Source organism: Pinus tabuliformis, chromosome J (assembly GCF_031772625.1).
Source record: "Pinus tabuliformis cultivar Carrire ecotype Pingquan chromosome J, CPIR1, whole genome shotgun sequence".
Lineage (NCBI taxonomy): Eukaryota > Viridiplantae > Streptophyta > Pinopsida > Pinales > Pinaceae > Pinus > Pinus tabuliformis.
This window is the reverse complement of record NC_142295.1, coordinates 928,275,340-928,294,083: the sequence shown is the minus strand read 5'-3', so window position 1 is coordinate 928,294,083 and position 18,744 is coordinate 928,275,340. Positions and strand designations below refer to the sequence as shown.

Genomic DNA, 18,744 nt, shown 5'->3' with positions numbered 1-18,744 from the left:
GATTATTCATGGAAAACCATATAAGAGCTGCTATACCCACATGGAGGTCCCACATGCCACATCATCACCTTTAATCCAATTGCAACTTCATGAAAGATCGGAGTTATTCCTAAGACTCCTCGATATGCGATAAATACAAATCGGAAGTGTTTACATTGGTGGGTTTTAAACAAAGACCCGACCAATCACCAAGCAGCGTTCTAACATAGAAGTTGCCAACGAACGCCGGTCCCACCTGAATGCACAAGACCGAACCCCAAATAAAATTAAACTTGTGTCCATAAACTTATCGGGTCCACTTAGTCTCAAGTCTTATCAGATTAATTCAGAACTGTTGATCTCATCATTAATCCAATTGTTGTTGATCCACCCGATCAACAAACCCAATTGCCGATCCTCCATTGTTTGATCAAGGCGCGCTAGATCCAATGGTTCACAACGATATCGACCGGGGAACTTGTTCGACGCTTAACCGCCTTTACGGAGCCGATAAGGATTATAAATCCTTGATCTATAAAAGTTCGGGTCCGTTTTTGAGATTACCGTCCGATCATTTTTGACCCGATATCCATTGGATATGCGAGGTCATCAAATCTACGGCCTGCCGGTCTTCAACTAACACACGGTTAAAAAAAGGCTTAACTCCCGCTGTTGACTGTGATGTAAGCATTGAAAAATGAGATCGACGGCTAGGATTTAGTGCGGGTCTTCAGCCACGATTAAAACAGACGTACACTCCTACCCCCGCTCTTCCGATGTTTTCTTCCTTTCGGTTCTTTTTGGGTATATCTTACATGCGATACTTCCAATATGGCTCCTCCGATGTTTTCTTCTTTACTCCTCTGTTATCGTTGTTTGCTCTTTGTTCTTTCGATAACTCTTTGGCTTGCTTCTTTGATGGTTTCTCCTCTTTGGCTTCTTGCTCCTGTTGCTTCACAGATCTACTGCTTCTATTTTCTCTATATATATATCAAACTTTCATCACTATGGTGAAACCCTGGGCAATCATGTATCAAAGAATTTGCCATCACAAACACTGCTATATTGACATCAATGACAACCTAGATTAACAATCTCCCCCTTTGTCATTGATGGCAATATTCTTCTTCTCTCCCCCTTTGACATCAATGGCAAAGGAGTGCACAAGGACTCCCCCTGTCGAACTGCTCTTGTTCTTTATGAATAGTAGATCTTCATGGGTATGTTACTCCCCCTGTCGTGGTGCTCTTTTTTTTACTCAAGATAGAAGGATTGCTGCCTCATCATCAGCTAGCACATTATCCCTTCTTTATGTCTCAAAAACTACTTTATCATGGCTTCAACAATGCTTAAAGATGCTCCATTTCAATGCTTCCAAATAGACTCCAAATAGCCATACACCAAATGTTCAAGTCCAAGTTTTTATGCTTCTGCAATCCAAATTTTGTTGTCTTCACAGTCATAATTAAGGAGTCTTTATAGTCTGAATCAGGAGAAGACGCCACTGAAATTGCTATCTTTCTTCATATCCAAGTTCCTTTGTACCTCTGTGCTTCTCCTCAAGTTATCGAGCTATATTCGACTGCACAACATTCTCCTTTCTATAGTCCTTTTGATGAGCCATCTTTTCCTTGTGTTCTTGTAAAAGTCTCTGCAAGTTATCTCCACTAGCAGATTTTGATATCCAATCTGTGATTGTCTTTTAAATTCTTTTTACTGATTGGCATCTTTTTGCAATGCTTCAGTTTTGTTAGATGCTGCCAATTGCTCTTGCTTGAAGCTTCATTCCCAGATGTGTTTGTTTGTTTGAAGGTTGCCTCTATTACTATTCTTGATTTACCTGTTCTCACATTATATCCCTGAGTCGAGACATTCAACTTTTGTAATACCAACAACATAGTTATTTTCCCTATTTCTCTAGCATTGGATGGCCTTTTCTGTTGCTCCAATTTATCCTTAGTGATCAAGTGAAAAGACATCTTCAACAATAGTCCAAAGAATAGTTACAAGATCATGTTCTTCAATGTAGTGCTCCTGAGAAATGATCTTTATCAAAGAATGATAGTTACTATAGCTCATCAAGGATTTCATAAGGACCCTTTCATGAATAGTTTCTGCAATAATGATCAAGAATCACAGGCTCCCCCTAACTGTATGCATCATCTCTTTTGGTAGAGTCTTCCCATCAAATGCTTAGATTGTCGAGGATCAGGTCAATAATATGTGTTGTTGGCTGGAGAGTTCAAGGGATTTTCAGATTGTATTTGCTTCCTTCTCCATACTTGTGTAACTTTCTTATCTGGCATATTTCTAGCTTGAGAAGGTGCCCAAATCAAGTTACAATTACGTGCCATATGACCAATGTTATGACACTTGAAGCATTCTATGTTGTTCATGAATAAGAATTCATGATTTCTTCCTGCAAAATTATTCCTCGGAGATTTCTGGGGATCATAATATCTATCCTTGTGATATGCCCTACAATCTTTTGCCATGTGTCCAAAGTTTGTGCAAGAATAACAATAACCAAGAAATAAACTTTGGTACCTGGGAGATGGAGATTTCCTTGATGTACTTCTGAAGCCTTTCTGCCTTGAGATCCTTTGATTATAACCATTTCTTCTTGCGTCCTTGACATCATCTGCATTTCTTCTTGGAATAGGATTTCCTTCATTGTTGCCTTGACTCTTATCCTTGCCTTTGCTGGAACTGGGAGCATCAACATTTCTTTCTGGCTTCCTCACATCCTTTTTGTTTGAAGCATTATCATTCTTGCTTGAGGATTCACCTATATACCCGAGACCTAATTTATCAAATGGACATCTTTGATGGCTGAGCATGTCATCCAAGGCTTGAGAGCTCTTCAAGGTTTTGTCCATCCCTTCAACCTTTTTCTTGAGGGAGACAATCTCTTCTTCCGATTTTTAGGGAGACAATCTCTTCTTCCGATTTTTCGCAATCATTATTCTTCTTAGCAAGTTGTTTCTCAATCTCTTCCTTAATATGTATTGCTTCATTTGCTTCTAATTTAAGCGAGATGATATATGACTTCATTTTGAAGATTTCTTCATTTTCCTTTGCTACACTGCTCTCCATTTCTTCCTTGATTCTTGTAGCTTTACATGTTTCGGCCTTGAGAAGGTTGATGTTATATTTTAATTTGAAGATTTCTCCATCCTTTGCTTTTAGTTGACATATCATGGTGTTTCTCTCCTTTTCTGCTTCATCAACCTGTCCTTCTATGATTGCCAATGCTTCCATTGTCTTCTCAGCTCTTTGTGCTAACTTTATTGCTTCTTGTAGTTGAGATTTGAGAGAGGAGACCTCTACCTTGTACTGACCAATCCCTTCTTCAAGTTTGTTCAAGCTCTTGTGCCTTTGTTGAAGTTGACTTGACAAGGTATCTTCCTGTTTCTTTGCTTTATCCAATTGATTTGTCATGGATATGACTTCTTCATGATGCTTTCTTTTTCTTTGGTGAAATTCCTTCTTAAGCTTGGCAAGCTCTTCATCCCTTTCTTGTACTTGAAGCTTGACAAGGTCAACTTTCTTCCTTGTTTGGTCTTGGTCACTAGCTAGTGCTTTCTTATTAAGTTCCTCGTTTTCCTTTTTCAAATTGATAATCTCTTCCATGGCAGCCATAAGTTGAGTGAGGAGATCTTCTACAAAGTCTTTTTCATTCTCTTCATTTTCTCGGTCTTCTTTAGCCTTGATGTCATCAATCTTATCTTCAGCTTCCTTGACGGGCTCTGGATTTTCTTCTTGTTTTCCATCATTTTCTTGACTAGAGATCATTGTTAATGCTCCTTTTGAGTGAAGATCATGAAGTTTGTCCCATATACCCTTCGTTAACGAACATTTTCCTAACTTGTTCTTTATAGAATCTGATAGCCCATTCAAGATTGCCTTCATCGCTTTTGCATTGTACTCCTTGGATTCTCCATTCATTATGTTATCAGTAATTACTGATTCCGAGATTTCAATGCCTCGAGTCTTTAAGAAATTCTTCATTCTTGCTTCTCATATATCAAAGTTTCCATTGAACCATGGAGCCTTCACAAATTGATTGACTTCTATTTCAGTGGTAGAGGGAGACACATCTTTAGGAGGATTGGATACTTTCTTCCTTGGCTTCGCCATTTGTGTTCTAATGATCAACCTTCAAGCTGTTAGGCTTTTGAGTGAAGAACCTAGCTCTGATACCAATTGTTGGAAACACTGGGGGGGGGTGAACCAGTATTTCTTTTCAATTGTTATTTTTACCAGTTAAATAATTTATATTTTGAACACACAAATGAACAACAAGAATAAATGCTTTTATTAATATAATCTTTACAATAAAACAAGTACAATATATGTAAGGCTCCAATCTGTTGCCAAGCACCAACTTGGTCTTTTGTGAGGCTCCAACCTCTAGGGCACCAACCCTATCTTCTCAAGGCACCAACCTTGTGTTTAGGAGCACCAACTCCAAGGACACCAATCCTTCCAATTCTGAGGCACCAACCCCAAGGGCTCCAACCCTATCTTGTCAAGGCACCAACCTTGTTTGTTTGAGGCTCCAACCTTCAGGGCACCAACCCTCTGGGCTCCAACCCACTGCTATATTTTGTTTAGATATGTTTGGTAGTTATTCTCTTGAACCAACATTTTCTTCACTGAATTCTGTCTATCTTCAGTGCCATTGTAGTCTCCATGCTACATCATCAATGACAACCTGTCTTCATATGAAGGAGTCTTCACAACTCTTCATATTGCCCACACAGAGTCTGCAAAGTTACCTCATGATGATTTCAAATATCCATCATGATCTACAATAGTCTTTACACAACTTCAATGTGTCTACTATGAACTGCAGTAAGCTCTGCACAAAACAACTCTCTGTTTCAAGCCCCTGTTCTCACTGTCACGGTAAATGCTTCAAGAGTGACTTCTTCTCACTGTTCTTGCTATCGCGATCTCTTACTTCCTAGAACCCAACTCATAAACGCTTCAATGCTGGTGCTGGCTACTGCTTCCTTCAAACGATGTCAGATGAAACTTTATTTTTCCTCTTCACAGAATTGTTCTTTAGGTTGCGTTATGTACTTGATTGATTCATCACAGGTCCGAGCCTTTCAAAGATTAACCCAATCAACAGAATTGCTTCGTCCTTCGGCTTCCTCCTGTCCTGCTGGACCTTCGGCTTCCTTCTGTCCTTCTGCTTATTTCTCTCACTCGATCTTCGACTTCTTTTGTACCTTCATCATTTGCCAAACCTTCAGCTTCCACTTTTTTCGCTGGACCTTTCGGCTTCATCTTCTTCCGCTAAACCTTTTGGCTTCCTTCTTCTTCCTCTGAACCGTTCGGCTTCATCTTCTTCCGCTGGACCTTTCAGTTTCCTTTATCTTCAGCTTCCTTCGGCTTACTCAGAACTGAAGCGTTTTAACTCATTTTTATACGTGTTTCACCAATGACCAAAGGACATGTCTATTGGAGGGAGGTCGACTTGTATATTAAAAATATATATCGGAGAGTCTTTTATCCATAGACTTGATTATTCACGGAAAACCATATAAGAGCTACTATACCCACATGGAGGTCCCGCATGCCACGTCATCACCTTTAATCCAATTGCAACTTCATGAAAGATTGGAGTTATTCCTAAGACTCCTCGATATGCGTTAAATACAAATCGGAAGTGTTTACATTGGTGGGTTTTAAACAAAGACCCGACCAATCACCAAGTAGCATTTTAACACAGAACCTGCCAACGAACGTCGGTCCCACCTGAATGCACAAGACCGGACCCCAAATAAAATTAAACTCGTGTCCATAAACTTCTCGGGTCCACTTAGTCCCAAGTCTTATCAGATTAATTCTCCACCGTTGATCTCATCATTAATCCGACGGTTGTTGATCCACTCGATCAACAAACCCAATCGCCGATCCTCAACTGTTTGATCATGGCGCGCTGGATCCAATGGTTCACAACGATATCGGCTGGAGAACTTGCGTGACGATTAACCGCCTTTACGGAGCTGATAAGGATTAAGTCCTTGATCTATAAAAGTTCGGGTCTGTTTTTGAGATTAACATCCAATCATTTTGTGACCCGATATCCATTGGATATACGAGGTCATCAAATCTACGGCCTGCGGGTCTTCAACTAGCACACGAGTTAAAAACAGGCTTAACCCTCGTCGTTGACTATGACATAATCATTGAAAAATGAGATCGACGGCTAGGATTTAGTGCGGGCCTTCAACCACGATCAAAACGGACGTACACTCCCACCCCCGCTCTTCCGATGTTTTCTTCCTTTGAGTTCTTCTTGGGTATATCTTACATGCGATACTTCCAATATGGCTCCTCCGATGTTTTCTTCTTTACTCCTCTGTTATCGTTGTTTGGTCTTTGTTCTTTCGATAACTCTTTGGCTTGCTTCTTTGATGGCTTCTCCTCTTTGGCTTCTTGCCCCTGTTGCTTCACGGATCTACTACTTCTATTCTGTTTGTATATATATATCAAACTTTCATCACTATGGTGAAACCCTGGGCAATCATGTATCAAAGAATTTTCCATCGCAAACACTGCTATATTGACATCAATGACAACCTAGATTAACAAACTATGGCACTTGCCTCGAAGTCTTTCCTCACTCCATAGCCATCCTTATCACACACAGCTATGGATTGATGGGTTGCCTAGGATGTCATTCCCCTTGGGGGTTGGAAAAACCAAATAGGTTTGTTGACCTAATCATGTCTAATATAAGTTTACAGGTCTTTGATCTAGTAAGACATTTGAAGGTGAGTTTTGTGTGAAGTATTCATGTGCCCTTAGCATTAGATATGGCCTGCTATGATGCTTTAATGGTTATTGTCCCTAATGATTATTGATCTCACTTGATCTTGAGAGGTTTTTGTCACGTGGTGTTATCACAACAATAAAATCCCCTAGAGATGTGGTCTTGATCCCCTTCAACAACACTCCAGAGGTCATTGTACCCCATTCAGAGAGTAGTTATAACCTTGATGATGCAACATTACACCTCCAAAGATGAGCATTGGGCTATGATTTCACATGTTACTTGATCCCTATATGTACCCCTAGATGCTGAAACATTGAGCCGATGAGGTAGGCTGTTGGGCTATTATATGATGTGCCTAGATGGACCTAGGATGGTCCAAGGTTGGTCTTGACATTGTTTGATGGACGTTGCTTGTTCCAGTGCCCAGATGATGGTTGGTTATCATTGAGATGACATGGGAGGGCTTGCACATTACCTTTGGACCCTAACGCTTGAGGATGATGATGCCATGTCACTCCTTTTGCCTTTAGAAAAGGTGATGTAGGGCATAAATATGATGACTTCATGGTTTTGGAGGCACTTTATGGAGGCATACCCATGCATTTTGAGCCTTTCTTGGAGTGAGGAGCACACATGATCCGTTTTGTTATTTGCTTGTGGCACCTTGAGCGTTTATGGAGGATGATGTTATGGTGGAGGATTATTTCCCACATGTGTGGGCTATTTTTGGCATTTTTGTTATGTTTTTGAGATTTATTGAGGTCGGTTTGTGACCTCACTCTTGATGAATGCTTAAGCAAATTTCTTTTAGGGATTTGCTTGTAAAAATTATGGAAATAAGGCAAGTTAGACCTCAGATAAATAGAGGAGGTCTTATTTTATTTTATCATCATCAGTCACTTGTCACACCGCCCTGTCTTTGGGAGTGTGTTAATATTTTTGTCTGTATTGGGCCGAAATGTGATCTTTGTGGTGCAACTTTCTCTTGGAGATGATTTCCTGAGATTGATTGAAGTGGTTCTTATGGAAAATTTTGTAAGTTTACTGCATATTTTCTATATTTTGCATGTTGTATTTGTGTAGTAGGGTTTCTACATGTGCCATGATATAAATTGCTGAATTTATCTTGAAATCTTGCCTCTATATGAAATGTAAAATTGTATTCTTGGAATCCCTTAAGAAAACTCCGAGTGTGCATCTCTTAAATTTAAAATCGCCCCCCCACAAGGAAATCGCTAGTGTTTTTAAGTGGATGCCCTATCCATCCCACCCACTTCAACAAGGCCGATCTTATTGATTTTACCCTAGAAGACTTCATTTGCCCATTTAGAACAAGGCACTAGTCATAGTCATGTTGATCAAACCTCCTTTAATAAATTTTCCCTTCTTTTTAATCCTAGATATTTAGGGTTAAGGCTAGGGTTCTATGTGAATTTTTGCTAAAAGGTGGTCTATGTTTAATGTTTTATTTTTCTTATGGTATGAAGTGCATTAATAAATCACATAAAATCAAAATTAGGCATTCTTTGCATGTTCAACCCTACCTTTAGGGCTGACATCATCATCCTTTTGCTGTTTATGCATAGTTTCAGCCATAAAATGCCATTATAAACCCTAGATCCTTGATATCTATTTGAAGGTCTTTCTGCTTTGTTGATTAATCATTGAAAGACCTTTTCTTCTGGCTGTTATATGACATCGTTTGCCTTGTCATTGAAAATCTGCAAAACCATAACTTATAACAGCCCTATAATTCACTTAATTGGTCTAGGGATAAATCATAAGTTCCTGAACTTTGGTAAAGATTACATAAGCCACCTAGGCTCTGCCAGTTTTGTTTCCTACATTAGATCTCCTTCATCACCTTGAGCCATTCTTACTGAGTATCTTTTAGGTGATCCTTTAGGGAAGCCTCCCTTGTGGTTCAATACCACTAAATAGCTGGAGAAAGGCTGCTGAGGTGACAGTGGCAGCCAATCTCTTGTTTCCCTGAGATCTGGATCCGCCTAGTAAGGCTTTGCACTAGGCCTGCTAGATTTTGCAGCAACAGTCCTCAAGGCTTTCAAACAATTAAGGGTTTTTGAGGCTTTACATAGGTTGATCTCGGTCAAGCCTAGAGTATCATGAAGAAAGGAGGATTTGATGGATAAGGGATCAAATGGTTTGGGAAGGCCTCAAACATTAAGATTGAGCTCCTTAGCCCTCCTGGCCCATTCCTTGTCAAACTGATTCTGAACCACTAGCTCAATGAATGATGTGTAAGTTTTAAACCTTTACATTAAAGCAATGCACATAGTTTCTTTTTAAAAACAGAAAAAATAATAATATTCACACACAATACTCAAAGATTTAGCTTAAAACCCTTATTTGGGAAAAACAACAAATGTTTAAAACCACACCTCTAACTTTCATCGTATTAGCTTCACCATTTACAATAAAATATATAGGATTCCATAGCATCCAAAACCCTATTCTATTAACCTGGATTAGATTCCTTAACTGGAATTATATTACAGTGGGCTGAAAAACACCAAAAGCAGCTCCCAAAATATTTTTTTTTGGGGGGCTCTGGCCCCCTTGCAACCTCCCAGGAGCAACGTACAGCATGTTGGGATAACTGTTCAAAGAATTTAACACATGCTCAACATGATGGACAATGCCTGCCTTTAGCCACATGTACCCAATTATTCTTCTCTTTGACTTGTTTCTGATGTGATTGCTAAGACTATTGGTGTGCAACTGTTCCATTCTTTAAATTCTTCTGCTGCAAAATTATTTCTGTTTATTTCTAATAGTAGACACCTCATTACGGAGGTCAAGTTCTGCTAATAGAATTTGGAGGGCAATGATGGTTGAGTGATCATCTTATTGTTGTTTTTTTTTCAACTGTTGGTTCTCTTTCTCAACTATCAACAGCCTCTCCTTCAATTGTTTAATTGCATTGCAGAGAAAGCTGATCTATTATGCCCATAGGATACATCATACTTCCTATGGGGGGTTGAAGATGAGAGCTGAAATGGTAGGGCTGTAGAGAGGACTGGACCACCTGTCTCAGCTGTTCTGCATGTCCTGTAGAAGTTGCTCGGTCAAAAAGGTTGATCAGGCTATGCTGAGGCTGACATCACTGAGTTGGGGCCGATCTGACTATGGCAAGTTGCCTTTGCTGAAAACAGAATTGCAAAGCACCTGAAAAACTGGAAGATTGTGCCAGCTGACCTGTGCAATTTAAATACCTCTCACTTGTTATAAATACTGATGTATAAGGAGAACCCACATTCCAGACCGTTTATGGGTACAGATCTGTGAAGGGGAGTGGAAAAGCGAGCAGGTGGTCAAGTTCAGAGAATCTGCAGAATTGACAGGCAGCAGAAGCTCACCAGAAAAGTCGCGGAATTCTGCTGAAAATTGGTGGAATTATGACAGAGTATCCACAAGTTCTGTGCTTGTATAATTTTTTCACAATGGAAATGAAAATACCCAAAAAAAATGATGGAAGGATTGAGAGATAATGCATTAATTGCCCGCAAAGGAGTGAAGAAGGCACTGCTGGATGTGAGTCACAACAATTGGCAAAACTTTGCTGTGGAAATTCGAGATGATGGTTCAAAACAACCCTAAGAGAATTAAAAATGAGGAGTTGGAAGATGATTCCTAGACAGGGGGTGGCCAAAACTGTGGAATTCCAAAGGTTGAATTGAAGGAAATCCTGGGTGGGGGTGGAAGAGAGTGACCCCAAATGAAAATGTTGACTTCAAGAAGCCAAGGTATGATGTGTTGCTCTTTTGCTGCAACAGATATCTAGTGTTAGGGGATGAACCAGGAGACCCCTTGAATGCAAAATCCCAGATCTTGGCGTGCAAAAAAGAGAATTTCTGGCTGGAGATAAAGCCCTTGAATTAAACCAGAGAATTGATTACACTCGATCATTGGTGTGCTATTGATCCCAACGAAGAGCCAATACTGATCGAAGGCTCTGATACGAACTGATATGTGCACAAGTGAGACCAAAAAAAAATCCTCACATAAGAAGAAAAGATGAGAGAATTTGCTGCAATTGTAAACTGTGTGCAATATTCCATTAGACATGAGTACAAAAATTGGTAGGTGGAGTTACATGAAGAACAAGGTAAGGTGGTTTGTGGAGTTTTATTACAAATATCTCCTAGAATAACTAGATGAAGACTCTTAAGGTTTGTAGGTGGAGTGTGTTAGGTGACATTTGCAACTGTATCTTAGAAGTGAAGTCACAAATACGAATATTCCACATTTAACCTAATTTATTCTCATGTAGAAACTATTCTAAGAATCCTCAATTGTGGTTTATCTTATGCTTGAAATAGTATCCTTAGTGGTCGTACCAGAGTTTTCTTATAAAATCAACTTGGTCTCACTGCAACTGCAAATTCTTCACTTCCTCCAATACCTCAGAGAGTTGATGTTCTTGAATTCAACTTTATAGGTGATCTGATGCTATGCTATTAGTTTAAAGAAAGTTTCTATGTTCCAAAATTAAAAAAACTAGTAACTGAGTATACAGTTTGTAAAATGTTTCTAACACTAACGTCAATGTTGGTTGTTTTGCCAGGCTGAGTCATTGACTGGACTTGCAAACCCTGCTTTGGCTGCTCAAAATTTACTTCATAGAGGACTTTTCACCAAGTGGGTAATTATCAAAATGGGTTCTGGAGGATCAATGATGGTGACATCAAAAGGATTGTTCTATGCACCTGCATTGAAGGTGGGTTCTGGTGACAAAAGATTATAGTGTTGTTTGACCAATTGTAATTTTTGAATTAGTTGCAGAAAAATAAACTTTCTTTGACATTAAATCAAATACATTCCAGGTTGATGTTGCAGATACTGTAGGATGTGGAGATAGCTTTGCAGCTGCTATTGTTGTTGGTTATATAAATTTGATGCCTATGATAACCACTCTAGTATTGGCAAATGCTGTTGGTGGTGCTACAGCAATGGGCTGTGGGGCAGGCCGGAATGTTGCAACCAAAGAAAAAGTTTGTGAACTGCTATTGGCTTCAGAAGTAAACAATGACTACGAGGATTTCTGGAGAAGAATACGTGCCCCTGAGTATTTTAGCAAGTCTGAAATAATGCTTGCAAAAGGATCAATCAATTGCCAGGATAATTCTTTCCATGCCGTTGAAGTTCAAGATGTAGCCAGAGATGCCTTGAACTTATTTAAGAAGGGCTCAAAAGAAAACACTTTGCACATCAAGATGAATGCATAAAGAATTAGTCAGCATTTGTAAACGGTGGATTCCACTTCAGCCTTTTTATGCTGGCTATTCTTATTGCCATATGCAATATGGAATTGTATTTCCATTGAAAACATGCACTCCATTCTTTGTTGCATAATTCATGGTTATTTGTTATCGTAATGAAAATTGAAAATAGCTTTGAATACAATGGTAGTTCATCACCCCTGAGTGCATTTTCTCGAACTATGAAGGTTTCTGTGATGACATGCTTTCCTAATATTTACCAGAAGAGAGGGTATTATATACTTGGTGTGGCTGTAGTATCAACAAATAAAGAGGTATATGGCAACAGAGCAGTTTATTGTAAATTCTGCTCGACAAAGGTTGTGAACTGCTATCAGCTTCAGAAGTAAACAATGACTAATAGGATTCCTGGACGAGATTACATGTCTAAAGAGGTTTTTATCAAGTCTGAAATAACTCTAGCGAAAAAATTGATCGAATGGCAGGATATTCCTTTCCTTTCTGTTGAAATTTAACGTGTAGCCAGAGATGCCTTCAATATACGTAAGATGTGCGTGCTCACAAGAAAGCACTTAATACATCAGGTGAATGGATAAAGAATTAGCCAGTATATGTAAATGGTGAATTCATTATCCTTCTTTTGCTGGCTATACATTAATATTGTCATCTGCACCATGGTGGAATTGTATTTCCATTGCAAACATGTATTTCATTCTTCGTTGTGTAATATATGACCCTTTTTCTCCTATTGAAAATTGAAAATAGACTTGAATACAATAGTATTCATTATCACTGAGTGCATTTTCTCCAATATGGAGATTTCTGTGATTTGTATTACATCCTTTCCGGATCATAACTAGGGAAAGGCTATTATTCACTTGTTTTCCAAGAAGGGTATTATTAAGTTGTTATGGAAATAGTGTCAACAAATAAATGATAACATGGCAATTTATTGTAAATCTGTTTGGCATATGCACAAACTTTAAACCCCTTTGTGCAATCATATCAGACCTTTTAAGGGATGAATTTCAGAGCACCTGTAACTTGTTATGGCAATAGTGTCAACAAATAAATGATAACATGGCAATTTATTGTAAATCTGTTTGGCATATGCACAAACTTTAAACCCCTTTGTGCAATCATATCAGACCTTTTAAGGGATGAATTTAAGAGCACCTGTCTGTTTCCAAATATTTTGATCTAAGAAGTTAATATTTTGTTTATTACTCAGCAGCACCACTATGAGGTATAATTGTATTTCTTGGATATACAATATCAGTAGAGGTGAAAATTATTCAGTACATCAACATCTAGAGGCAGACAGCCTTGGTTTTATGGATAAAGCATAAGTAATGAAGTTGGTGATTTCACCAGCTGGCTGTTTGACTACATACATGATCTACATTGAGAAACTCTCAAGGTTTGGCATACTTTGATGGATGTAGTCATTACAGATTTCTTCTTTGCATGCTTTATATATGAAATATCATGCTGAATTTCACTGTATCATGCTATTGAAGTGTGAGAATTTCTAAGAATTTCTATTGCAACAACTAGAATTAATTCTTCTAATTGTAAAATTAATCATGCAGTTTATTTTTACAGCAACAATGAATTAATCACACTGCAAACTTCACAAATAAAATATTGTGGAAAATAAGAGCATTGTGAACTGAGAAACGCTAGCACACACAATAACTGTGACACCATTATTTTTAGACAAAAGTCCCTGGAAAAACCCAATGTGAAAAAACCAGTGCAGTAGTGAGGGTTTTTATTATTGTGCAACGACAAAATTTCCGAGTGCAATAAAATGTCATCAAATTAGCGATTCTATCTAAGAGAAATACTAGCAAAAATATACTAGGAGTTTTTACCCTCTCTCCAAGAAATCCTGACACCTGACTGCCTCTGAAAAACTAGTTGTCCAAACCCTTTGCGTAGGCCCTGCATCACTTCTTCATAGAGCCTTTCACGCTCAGCCCGAAAGTGCTACTAATCAAGTCATCTTGCTTCTTGTTCACAGAGAAAATGCTTCTCTGGCCCTTTGGAAAATCTTCCTGGCCTCTGGAACTGAAAACGTCCTCCCCTTCAGCCAAATCGAATTGCTTGGTTGAAGCAATTGCGCAGTCCTTGTGCTGCTTCCCGGAGATAATTTCGGTCTTCTCTTTCTGACTCTCTGGAACTGAAAAATTTCCTCCGGTCACTGTTGACCTCTCTTGCCACCTGCTACCCGCCTCCTAGCTCGATCTCCACGGTTGAATCACGCTTACAACTAGGAATTTGAACTGTGTCAGCAATTGAGTTTTTGCACTAGTGTGTTCTCCATCTACCCGTCGATTTCTTTTTATAATTTTCATTTGAGACTCCAACGACCATGATTAAAATTTAATCCATAGTTGAGATCATCTTCAAGTAGACCTGTGTGAGTTTCTAGATGATTCACACCCTTTTCAATTAATTCCTATTAATTAACTAGTTTTCGTAAGTTAGACTTAAAGATTTTTAGTTATGGTCAATTACTTTAATTGAGCCATCTCTAGGTGGAATTTCTAGAAATGATTTTTGGGTTTTGGAGAACTCTTATGTTTTAACCTCTTTACAAAGTCTTGAGACTAGACACGAAGACTTCATTCAATGAACCTCTGACATAGCACATGCGTTCATAACATACTAAACAATACCCTTAATTTGACTACATATTGGAAAATACTTCTAAAAATAATATTAATTAACCCCTACCAATACGAACTCAATGCACATTCCCAATTAAAAAAACATATACTTTCACTAGATATTGTAGGTATCCATATTTTAATTAACATTTTTTTATACCCCTTTATATTTTTTCATTAACTTTGAGCTCCATTTTTTATACTTGCCAATATAAAAACTCTTTACCCTCAATTATATGCTCAATATATTATGTCAATTTTTCCTCAATATATATCCCCCAATATGAATGCACGTGGTATGGTATTGCTCCCCTAATGAAGTCCTCGTGAGACTAGAACACAATTCGATGCTACAAAAACGAACACTCTTAGCGAGGAAGGTGTTCTCTCCAATTAGCGATGCACAACTGTCACAACATTGTGTTTGCAACATCCTCCAACCACGCTGTTGATGTCTGACAATTGTAGTTGCCTGCTACTGCCCACCAACTACTGCGTTAACTCTGATTCAACTGCCACTGACTGTGGTTGAACCATGTTGTATTTGTGTTGTTGTTGACATTGCATTGTGCACCTATATTGCTTCCAACACTGCATAACTCAACTCCCTCTTAATTGTTGTTGTTACTACTACAACTACTGCAATTGAGAAGCATCCAAAATACTAAATCAATTGTCTCTGTGCTGCAAATTTCTTGAGCTTTTGGCTACTACTAGCCTCTACACTGCCTACTAAGAAATCTGCACTGCTGTTAACTTTGCAATTGAGCTTCCTGCTCTGCTATCAACACTGCTCTACACTCTCAAGATATGATTGCCACTAGTCTGCAACTATCATTCTAGAATTTGACTGCATCAACTAACATTGATCCTCTTGCTATTGAATGCTATGGCCCCTCGTAGCAAGGTAATGATCCATGAGGAAGCACCATCTGATGCTCACCTCAATGGACCCTACCCAATATGGCACATTAGAGTCTCATACTCCTGGATCCGGTGCCCTATTATCTCTTTTCGAGCCTTGTCCTTTACTGGGACCTTTTTTTGCTTTGTAACTTGCACTAGACAACTCGCACTTCCTCTGACATCTGTCTCTGACAACTGGATGTTGGTTTGCTGCCTAGATTTGCATTTTGGCCAATTCGCATGACCTATTCTGACAATCTCGTATGGCCATCTCTGGAAAGTTGTAAAATCTATGAAACTCAAATACTGGAGAAATAAACAAGAATCTCCTCTTTCCTGCTCGACTGTTAGCACTGCTATTCGCACTCCCTTCTGGAGTGAGAAAATTTGTATGCTGCTACTGCCTACTGCAACTGAAAATATTGGATTTCTGAACTAAAAACCTTCTGAGAGAAATTCCCTTTGTGTGTGCACTTCCTCTTCCACCCAGCACTGAATATGCTGTAGCAAACTGCTGCAAACCCTCTGTGTCCAGACCAGAAATATGCTCTATGAAAACACTGAGTTGCCGTTGCTCCCTCTGCCTGTTGGAATCATTATTTTGGAAAAATCGAATTTTCTTCCACCTTGCAACTAAAAATCGAACCCTTGTCCAGCAATTCACACTATAGGTTAGGCACTGCACAACCTCTGAAAATTTCGGCTTGCTTCTCCCTCTGAACAATGAAAATTTCCTCTTCCACTTCTGAGCTTCTCATCCATCAAAATTGCTCTGATACCATGTGAAAATTCCTTGAAATGCAACAACTGGAAATATTTCTTCTAATTGATAAATTATTTATGCATTTTATTTGTTTACAACAAAATAATGAAATATTTACAGTACAATTTCTTAACCAAAATAAAATAAACGTTGCAAAAACAAAAATGTTGGAAACTGAGAATGCTAGCATACGCAAAAAAATTGACATTGCTATTTTTAGACAAATGTCCCCGGAAAAACCCTATGTGAAAAAACTGGTGCAACAACTGAGGGTTTTTATTATTATACAGTAGCAACATTTCTGAATACAATAAAATGTCGTTAAACTGGTGATTCTATCCAAGATAAATACTAACAAAAGTATACTGAGGGATTTTACCCTCTCTTCGAACAACCCCAATACCTGACTGCCTCTGAAATACTAGCCATCCAAACCCTTTGCGCAGACCCTACATCACCTCTACGTGTACCCTCCCACACTCAACCCATAACTACTGCTAATCAAGTCACCCTGGTTGCTGCTAACTGGGAAAATGCTTCTCTGATTCTTTGGAAAATCTTCTTCGTTTATGGAACTGGAAACGTCCTCCCATTCAGCCAAATCGAGCTGTGCTGCTGAAGCAACTGGGCAGTCCCTGCACTGCTTCTTGGAGAAAATTTTGGCCTCTTCTTTCCGACTCTTTTGAACTAGAAAAATTCCTCTGGATCACCGTTGACCTCTCTTGCCACCTGCTACGCCTCCTGGATCGATCTCCACTGCTGAATCACTCCTGCAACTAGGAATTCAAACTGTTTGGGCCACTGAGTATCTATACTGTTGTGTTCTCTATCTACCTATTAACCTCTTCTTATAATCTCCATTTGGGACTTCAATGACCACGATTAAAACTTGATGGTTGAGATCATCTCCAAGTTGATCCGTGTAAGTTTCTAGATGATTCACACCTTTTTCAATTAATTAACCAACTTCCCTAAGTTAGACTTAGGAAATTTTTAATTATTGTCAATTAATTTAATTTTGGAAAAATTTTGTGTTTTAGCCCCTCTACTAAGTCTCGAGACTAGAACACCATCCGATGCCTACACAAACTAACAAACTAACATGAAGTACATTCTGTCAATTAATAAAACATACCACCGATATAAATAAAGTACCTAAATGGTTGCACTCTTTCATACCTTCTCAGCGATAAGTAAATATGATGGAATCTTCTTCTTGTGTGGCCAGAACAATTGGTGCAGGTCATTAAACCTTTGGAAGTGCAATGATTTCCAATACCATTCGCTCCGCAAAAATCATAATTTGTCCATACAATCACCAAAAAACTGAATATGTGACTCTTAAAATTCTTTGAAGATATTGCTCCACTAGTTTATGCAGAGGATGGGCTGGAGCAAATGATATTAATTTTTCTGTTTTATTTATATTCAAAAGGAACAAGTTATGCTATCGTTATAGATTAGGTACTTATTTGATTCAACTTGCATAATTTTTTCCATCCAATTTCTGACAACCCTTCTATTATCTGTCCAATAAAAGTTGTTTGATATTCCCAGCATAATAACGAAGACTTGTGAAATTTCATTATTTATGGAAATATTTGCTTTTTTCACGAGCGGCACAACTCATGTTATTCTCATGATTCAAATACCTAAGCTCTTCCTTGTATCTCTTATTCCATTTAATGCTTCTTGCCATTTGATGCTTCTTGAAAGTTATACTGTTCTTTGTATATTATTATACATGTTGAAATTAGTTCCAACTCTTGAATGGTAAATAACTTGATGAACATATTGACCACTTTTTACATTTTTTGCAAACCTTTATTTTGGGATAATTCTTTTGCTTTCAGTTATGCATTATTAGAAAAATGTATCTTCAACTAGCCTCATTCATATCTTGGTTCATCTACTAGTAAGATGAGCCTAGTCATAGACACTGCAACGTAATCGTTGGTAAGGCATTTGCATGCATTCAATCAAAATATGTATTTCCACAAAATTTATTCTTCAAAATAACATAAAACTTATGCCCAGATGTTTTCACAAAATTTCTTCTTGAAAATAACATAAAATATATGCCATCCATTTTATTCTCCATCATGTGTTAAATTGATACTTTACATTACTATTTTGTTTATAGCAACTACAAATAACTATTCTTTCCTATCTTCTACATGATATTGCAGCAAGTTTTCCTTTCAATATTGGTATCTTAAACATAAAAGTTCAGGATTATTTTATTTTGATTAAATCTCATTAGAATGAAAAACTAATAGTAACCATGGCATTAGCTGTTTATTTTTATATACAATTTGTCGTGTCAAGCAATACATCGTTGTAATTTTTAAATATTATCTTAAACTAATAATTCATGAATTGTTCAAT

General features: G+C 38.2%; 1 protein-coding gene across 2 annotated transcripts in view; it reads left to right on the top strand.

The window, feature by feature from the left end:
* LOC149229804 (uncharacterized) overlaps positions 1 to 12,801 on the top strand; it is a 174,962-nt gene extending 162,161 nt beyond the window's left edge. For both annotated transcript variants that reach the window (XM_089378738.1, XM_089378737.1), the window contains exons 4-5: positions 11,358 to 11,510; positions 11,617 to 12,801. In XM_089378738.1, the coding sequence (XP_089234864.1) occupies positions 11,358 to 11,510; positions 11,617 to 12,018 (555 nt within the window). In that variant the 3' untranslated portion in view covers positions 12,019 to 12,801. The remainder of the gene's footprint in view (positions 1 to 11,357; positions 11,511 to 11,616) is intronic.
* The last annotated feature ends 5,943 nt before the right edge of the window (positions 12,802 to 18,744 follow it).